At 46.7% G+C, this 8868-nt stretch overlaps 1 protein-coding gene across 1 annotated transcript; it reads left to right on the forward strand.

Moving 5' to 3' along the window:
* Positions 1-5021: 5021 nt before the first annotated feature.
* On the forward strand, positions 5022-8620 carry LOC123493451 (disease resistance protein RGA4-like). The gene is made up of 2 exons (XM_045227279.2): positions 5022-5269; positions 7486-8620. The coding sequence occupies exons 1-2, from the start codon at positions 5022-5024 to the stop codon at positions 8618-8620; spliced, it is 1383 nt and encodes a 460-aa protein (XP_045083214.2).
* Positions 8621-8868: the final 248 nt, after the last annotated feature.

Here is an 8868-nt window from a genome sequence, read left to right on the forward strand (position 1 = left end):
AAGCTGTCCCTTGACGGCAACATCGTCAACCTTGGTGACATACTCAAACGATACCCGCGTCTGCGCGTGCTCAGTGCCACCTTTCGCGGTGTTGAGCCCTGCTCGATCGAAGCGGCCCTCCTCTCGCTAGAAGGGGCGGTGGCACTCGGCCTCGTGTTGTCCCTCATTGGTATCCACATTCAACGAAGTGGAGGAGGACATACAACGTCGATGCCAATCGATTCATCTCCCTTTTGCGCGGGGTGGCGAGACTATCGCCACAAAAGGTCGTCTTCACTGACGAGTTATACGGAGACATCACTACCGACCTGCTGTGCTTCGACCATGCAACCTCAATCGTAATGAACTCGCAAAGCAACATATGCTTCACACTGCTACCGTCCAGCGAGTTCTCCAGCGAGGACAATGCAGGGTCCAGGACATTGGCACCTTGGTCACCAGTTGCCCACGCCTGCGCATACTAAAGGCTACTGTAGCAGGAAACATCATAGTCCACTCGGCATCGCTGCAGGAGCTTGATGTCGATAGAGATATCAACACGGGGTGTCGCGGCATTGACATAGTAACTCCCATGCTTAAGAAACTGCAGCTGAAGGTTCGAGCCGGGGAAAACATCGGTGTGTTCATCTCGGCACCAGCAGTAGAAACGGTCTTGTGGCAGCGATGGTACACAGGGTTGCCTCTTGTTTTTGATTGTTGGTGGCTCGAGAGGATGAGGGTACAGACGATAGAGAGGAGCTGGGACAACTGGGAAGACTCGGGTTCTCAAGTGCAGCAGCTTCCACGCTGTCATGTCCTGTGCTTGCAGCTATATTCCGGTGTACGTCTCTTGTCTCTTCCATGTCAATATGCTATTGGATTTATGCACTCAATTTTAATTACTTCTATGATAAATGATATTCTTCCCACACGTGTACGCAGAATCATTTGGATTCACAGATGAACTTCGCACAAGAGATGGAAAAACTACCGGTTACCAACTTTTCTGAGTTGGAGCTAAAATTTGAATCAGATTCACATGTTTACGGACCACTTGTGCTGCATCTACTTCGAATGTATCAGATTAGTGCCACTACCAAAAAGCTTAAGGCCGTCTTACCATGGTGGTCCAAGGTAATTCTTTATACAATCCTTATAGATCTTAAATTAGCAGCTTCGGTGCCTTAAAGGCACCTGCCTTTCGGTCACTGACATGTGGGCCAGCCACCTATTGGACCCACATATCATAGACATAAAGGTACGTGCCTTAAGGCACTGAAGCATCGTCCTTAAACTACATAGTTCATGTTCAATAGGATTTCTCTAGGCATAGTTCATGTTCAATACGATTTTTCTACGCAATTTTGATGTGAGGTCTCATCCGAGAAGCTGATACCAGTAACCATGCAAAAGAAGAAGAAGAAGCTGATACCAGTAAATAATACATTGTCATGCCCATCATTTTCTTTAGGGGAGACGCCAAGCATGTCAAGGTCCTTGTGACAAGTCGAACTGGAGCGGCCAAAGACCCTTCTGTACACGTCTCGAAGAAGTGGAGATCCTTAACTTTGGTGGAGAGGATCACGAGTATGACTTTTTAGCACTAATATTCAAATGCTCGCCAACGCTTACAAAAATGACCGTGAGACTGGCACGAACATTTAGTGGTTGCACCACAAGATTTCATAGCATTTTCTTGGCACATCCTTCCGTGAATTGCTATGGTGATTTCAGCAATATATGGTGAACTGGTTCCATGTGCATCTGACTAGCATACTCCTTGATGCAACAAAATTGAAGTGAGGAGAGAACCAACCTCTGGTTGGACGGTACCCACAAACCATGAGGAATCAAATCCCAGGCTTTGACACATGCATCTTATGAAGGCGGAATATTCTTTGAGTGAGAAGTGATGTTCTCGTCGATAGCGAGGTGTCTGTAGTTTCCAAGATTTGTTGGCTTGGCCTCTCGAAGATGTTTACAGAGATAGGGTTGTGTGCATGCGTACATTGGATGATTGTATGTGCGTGTATGTGAGTGTCTGCGTATTTATTGTGTTTCTCAACAAAAAAAATTGAACTGGGGGATGTGTATATTTGTTAATTGTTATTTTAATTATTTATGTTTTGCGAAAATGCCACAACCTAGAAATATTTTGTTGAGACACATAATGCTTTTGTCAAAGTCTTTCATTAACTTTAACCATGTCATTACTATTCACTTTTCTATGAGTACGATTTTATGTCCCATGGTGAAAAAAGATATCTATTTATCATCAGTTATTTGACAATCTGGAACTTTGCAAAGAGCTAAAGGCTTTATCTACTCTTAACTAGCTCATCTGCAACTGCTAACACAATGGGTGAATGATCACTTCTTTTTAATCTCAAACACCGACGACACTCTCGGTCTCAGTTTCAGGGAACCAAGGCATATATCCATCACAACATCATTTTTCTGTGTAATAGTCAATAGCTGGAAACTACCCGCAAAAAAAAAGTAGCTGGAAACAAGCCTTCCTCCTCGTTGTATTCTAAACATAAGCAAGAGAAGATGACTTGCCAATACCGTGCAACAACTGCCTCTGCCTCTTCTCCGGCTGGTGCCCCCTGGGAGTTGTGGCTGTTCCTCTCTGTGATCATCGCCATATTCGTTTCTCTGTGCTGTTGTGCGGAGATGCACGAGCAACGGCGCAACACCTGCTGGCACTGAACTGCTCCGTAGTTACTGGCCATGTCGGCACTGCCTGTGGTTACACGTCCTTTTATCAACTCTCACAACTCACAAGTACAACCGGGCATCTACCCTCATTATTTCGAAGTACGCACAGCGTCAGCCCACTCACCATTTGACCATATGCGCAAATTTTGCCAGTGGTACATGTGATACGTGGATCACGAGTTAATTGTACATATGCGTGAATCATATGCTCCTTGCGTCGGCGCCCAGCACTACTGTTAAAGTATACAATTAACTCGTTCGACGCTCAGCACTACTTCTTGCGTCGGCGCCAAAAGTGAGACTGGGATAACTCGTTCAACGCCCAACGCTACTTCTTGCTTCGGCGCAAGTGAGACTGGGATTCAACCTAGCAACTATGCATCGATTAGGATAAAAATGATGGAGCCCCTGTTCCTGTACGAGAATTCATCAAATTAACCAGTTAACATGCCGATACTCTCATAGGTTCATCGAATAGTCAATAAACTGATAAATCACCCTATTAATTGATTGAATGGCCGATTAACTTACTGATTAGACTTTTAATCCCCTACTCCCACCAGCCAACCGAGCAGCTCCCAGTTAACGATTTCCTCAACAATGCTTTAAATGAAGCGTCAATTTTGGATGCTCTAATCCCTCCTAATCTTTCACTGACCCCATGTGAAATTCACTGAGGGGCCTGGTAACAAACCATGTGATACCATGTCACCCTGTAATGTAATCCCATAGAAAATATGTCATAAGTGTAGCGAAACTCATACACAATCCTCTTGAAGTCAACACGCAACATGCACGGTGCGTGATCAGTGTAGAAAGAAAAAGGCACAACCACCTAATGAACAAGATATTGAGATCTTGTACTTGCCGTACAATTAGTGGAAACTGCCTTTATGATGAAATAATCTTCCCTATTTATTGGTTTATTGCAGATAGAGGTGAGAAGCTTGAACGATACGCTTGGCAGAAACTAGTGCAGCTCCTTTCTCAATTGGCACCTATATAAACTTACACACCTGAAATTACATATTTATATCAGGGAAAACATTGGGATGCGAGAATGTGCAATTTGAAGATACACTGTTAAAAGTCTATACGTTTCGGAAAAATATATCCATACAAAGCAATATTAATATGCTCCAGGTTCCACCGTCAAAATAACGGACCGAGTTACAGAAGAAAATGGACAAAATGCCATAATAATATGTATGGCGACTGCAACTTCTTGGAAATTTACTGATACATGTTAGCATTCACAAAAATCCAATGGAAAAATATGGTGAGATCAAAGAGCAAACTTGCCAGATTAATATTGTGCTACGAAGTACGAGGATTATATACTGAGATCAAAGAACAAACTTGCCAGATTAAATTAGCATAGCTTAGAAGACGAGTTAGCAATAAAAGCCCTGAATTTACCTAGCACCATGTGCCTGGGCAGCTCAGATCTCCTGTTCTTTGCAGATCAAGCAAAAATCAGGGGAAATCATAGAGCAAGGGGACATGTGATCCCGTGAATGATTAGTTTTTGGCTGACATATTATCTTGAGTGGCTATATAGAATCATGCCATATCAGCCACATCCAGATATGGATCTTGGCAGGCAACTTAGCTGTCCATTAACTCTTGAAAGATCTGTTACTCCATGCTTCAAACAAACAATTATACTGAGATTAAAGAACAAACTTGCCAGCTTTAATGAGCATAACTTAGAAGATGGGTTAGCGATAAAACCCCTGAATTCACCCAGCACCATATGCCTAAGCTTCTTACATCTCCTATTCATTGCAGATCAAGTAAAGATCAGGGGAAATCATAGAGTAAGGGGACATGTGATCCCGTGAATGATTAGTTTTTGCCTGGCAACTCTATACTATATGTATTATTAGAATAGCTCAATACATGAGTGGTCACTAATGAACTGCATAGTCCACTTGAGGTGATGAAGTCAACACACAAAGGTGCATGATCAGGGATGCGGAGCTAGCGGCGTCCCACAAAGCGCCGACAAAGTGATGAGCCAGTACAGATTAAACTAACGCCACTAGTACATACAATCCTGCTAGGACCGATTTCTCTAATTTTGAATATGTAGCGGGCTGGATGAATCATGATACTGCATACAGATACGCCGTGATTCCAGTTCCATGTGTGCGCGTTTGTTGCCTATAAAAAGAGCACCTCCCTGCTCTCATACGGGCACCACACATTCCCAGTTCCCGATCCATCTTCTTGCACCATCTTTCCTAGTACGTAGTAGGTACCCAACCAGCCCAGCCACTTCGTCGTAACTAGGATCAATGGCCACATCCGCGCTTAAGATGGCGGCCATCTGCGCGGTACTGGTGGTCATCCTCATGTCTGCTGCGGGCAAGCCGGCGATGGCCTACGTCGACGGGCAACCCCTAGCTTGCCCTAGTGCAGCGACGGCATGCCGCACAGCATGCATACCTGCGTGCAACGCCTTTGCAGAGAAGATGTGCAGCGTGCTCTGCGCCCTTGCTCCAGGGGCGGGCCAGACCTGCGTGAACCAGTTGTTCACCCCTTGCCAGGTTACCTGCAAGAACTTGTGCGAGCCCCTCCCGGGTCAGGCTCGCTGACCAGACCCATGGCGGCACTGCCGGCGCTGGGGTATGACATTGCCGGCCATGCATGTTAGTACTTCGGAGCTTATTTACCATTCTGCAGTGAACGTGATGTACCTATGTTCGCATGTATGGTCAGCTCTTCAATGCTTTCTTTCCTTGCACAACAATTTCTGTCACGCATCACAGCTGGTCGACCATCCATGCATGGATCTATGATGATGGCACGTGTACTGTCATGTTACAGTATGTTTTACTTTTACTACTACTCCCAGTAGGGAGTGGCGTAACCCTGCGTTGCTGCAGTTTAACAAGAACATGTAATGGCATTGAAAATAACAAAAAAGACAATCATTTCGCCAAATGAGGGTGTCAATACGTGGTTTAAAAATGCTGGACAATTGGGATGATCAAGACATAGGCATAGCCAATTCTAGCTGGCCTCGTTTCCTAGCTAACACAATGGGTGAATTATCACTTCTGTTGGCTCGGGCCAACCTTTCCTGCTATCATCTGTTGGCTCGGGCCACGTTGCCACTACTCTTCGGTGACATGCGAGAATGGACGACCAAGACGATGAAGCGGGGCTCACGGTCTTGCTTCATGTTCTCAGCTGGCCTGCGCTGCACGTACACAACGACGTAGGTTACCTCGCTTGCAAACTCGCCGCCGGCCGGCTAGATACAAAAGCACGTCACACAGCGTACGCGACAATCGGATCGCTGCTTGCTCTCGTGACACAAATACGCACCCGAGACCCTTGTCGATGGCCACGGGCACATATCGTCCCTGCCTCCCCGGTGACTTTTCTTTATCGCTGCAACTCACAGTGTGATTACAAGGCCGGTGGCGGCGAGTAGAGCTCTGGGAGTGCGGGATCGAAGATAGGCACGCGATACACTAGGTCTTCCTCCGGAAAGTCCCCACCGGACGCCTCCGGGACAACGCGCCACCTTGACAGGAGGCTCTTGGCCTGCGAGTAGGGGATCAACATTCCGGTTGTCGCCTCTCCCGCAGGGCCGCTCCGGCAGCCTGAGGGAGCAGCAGCGATGTGGGCCACAGAGGTAACCCACTCGTGCCTCAGCGCGAGGCTCACAGAGTACAGCGAGGTACGGTGTCGGACGAGCAGCACCACCACGCCCGCCGCTGCAGACAGGCGTCGCACACCCGTGCTGCTTTGCTCGCCGTTGCACCGTCCGCCGCCTTGCCGTTGCAGCTAATCAAATGAAAATCACACCGGTTAGCGCATCGCTTGCCACACCGAGCTGTGTTGTTCTGTGCACGCACAACTGGCTGCACCGGAGTCAGTCTATAGCGGAAGTCCTTGCGCCGGCGCACTGCATGGACATTTTGCGGCGGCGTGTAGCCGCGAGTAGCGCACGAACGGTGTCCCGTCGGATGGGATGTGATTAACTTAATTAATTAGATTGTTAAATTACGATTAAAACTAAGAAATAAAAAATCTATGTGTAATCAGGAATTACCAATATGTCCCTGAGCAAATATTTGACGGATCACTATTGACCATTGGATCAACAAAATACTACTCATTATATTGTGTAGTATTGTTTACTGCTACTCCCGGTAGGGACTGGCGTATCCCTGCGCTGTTACGGTTTTATCAAGAACATGTATTGGCATTGAAAATAAGAAAGAGAAAACAGTCATTTCACCAAATGAGGGTGTCAACACGTGGTTTACAAATGCTGGACAATTGGGATGATCAAGACATAGCCAATTCTAGCTGGCCTCGTTTCCTAGCCTACTTTCCAGTTTCTACTAGTGGAGATCATGATGAGCTAGCCTACGTACATACCGTCGCTGCTCGTTAGCGTGCTTACTGCTTAGTCTTTAACTAGTGATGCGGCTGAGAAGAAGACCATCATTGAAAGCACCACCTTTCACTTTAGTCTTTAGTGCACGGAAAAAAGCATTACTCCCTGATTAAAGATGAATGGGTAGCTAGGTGCTGGCCCGCGATAGATGGAAAAGAATCATGGAGACGTGATTTAGCAGATGGGTGCACCTTTGTGCCAAGGAGGCAAGGCATCGGGCGAAGGTGATCTCAGGCAGAAGGCTATCTGCTTTGCAGCGCATCGGGTACTATCCAAAACATTTGGCTTCCTCAACGAATAGATGCGTTCTCCGGAGAAGGTTTTCTTCCATCTGCTTCCCTGCTTTATAACCCATCTGCATGCAGATTAGCGACATCGCCTCACAAGCCGCCTTCTACCATACGAGTACCCAAGAAGGAAACACATTGTAGAGACCTTGAGAGCACAAGCAAAACAATGGCGGACTTCGCACTTGGGCTGACCAAGACGGCGGTGGAGGGGACGCTGAGCAGGGTAAAGTCGGCGATAGAGGAGGAGGCCAAGCTCAAGGAGAAGGTGCACCAAGACCTGGTGTTCATCATCGGCGAGTTCCAGATGATGCAATCCTTTCTGGAGACCGCCAAATGGGAGCGTGCCAAGAACAAGGTGGCAAACACATGGGTGCGGCAGCTCCGCGAGCTGGCCTTCGACGTGGAGGACTGTGTTGAGTTCGTTGTCCACCTGGACAAGGACTCTGCATGGTGGTGGCGTGTGGTGCCTTCCTGCATGGCACCACCACGGCACCTAGACGAGGCGGCCGCTGAGATAAAGCAGCTCAAGGCCAGGGTGGAGGATGTAAGCCATAGGAACATGCGCAACAACCTCATCAGTGATTCTGGCTCCCACTCGAAGATCGTCATGCCGATGGCCCCGGCGGCCACCACCTCCAGCCCATTAGCATTCGACAACCTACGCCAAGTGTGGGAGGCTGCTGGGAAGATACGTGACACCGGGGACCTTCAAGATTTGATCAGGCATGAAGACAGTGACCTTCGAGTGATATCGGTATGGGGAAGTACAGGAGATGATCTTGGAATGACGTCCATCTTCAGCAAGGCGTATTGTGGCAAGAAAATCAGCCAAGAATTCAAAAGCCGTGCATGGGTAAAGCTCATACATCCTTTTAACCCTGAAGAATTCCTCAAGAACTTGCTGACTCAGTTCTACGAGAGCTCTCACCAAGCAAACGTAGATGTTGGTCATCTCAACAAGGCCCAGCTCATGCAACAAGTGATGGAACACAAGTATCTCATCATCGTCGAAGGAGTATCCACCGTGGTAGAGTGGAATGCTATTAAAATGTATCTTCCAAACAACAAGAAAGGCAGCCGGATCCTTGTCTCGACGCAGGACTTAGGGATTGCACTTCAATCTCCTGGGGAGCCCTACCTAGTATCAGAGCTCGGGCGGTTTTCGGATGGAAAATCACTTTGTGCCTTTTTCAAGAGGGTAAGTCCATAAGCCTGGAACAAAATCAACTACTTACATTAAAGTTAAATTATGTCATAAGAGCATGCAGATTTTATTTTTTGCTCTATATACTACTCGGACTCCAGAGCATAATTAAGTTCTAATTAAAAAAACACCAAATTATGTCTATAATTTACCTCATACTTTTACCATTCTTCCTAGAGATATGTTAATTTAATTGTTTTTTTCTGGCCGAAATCTTGAATTAAATATTTATGTGGTTACTACATTAACTATTA

Source organism: Aegilops tauschii, chromosome 4 (genome assembly GCF_002575655.3).
Source record: "Aegilops tauschii subsp. strangulata cultivar AL8/78 chromosome 4, Aet v6.0, whole genome shotgun sequence".
Classification (NCBI taxonomy): Eukaryota; Viridiplantae; Streptophyta; class Magnoliopsida; order Poales; family Poaceae; genus Aegilops; species Aegilops tauschii.

Bases quoted from the DNA above. Each gene is read 5' to 3' on its own strand.
- LOC123493451 (XM_045227279.2), top strand. From the start codon at position 5,022: ATGGCGGCCATCTGCGCGGTACTGGTGGTCATCCTCATGTCTGCTGCG. The intron at 5,270-7,485 runs GTGCGAGCCCCT...ATCTGCATGCAG, and splicing joins CAGGTTACCTGCAAGAACTT to ATTAGCGACATCGCCTCACA.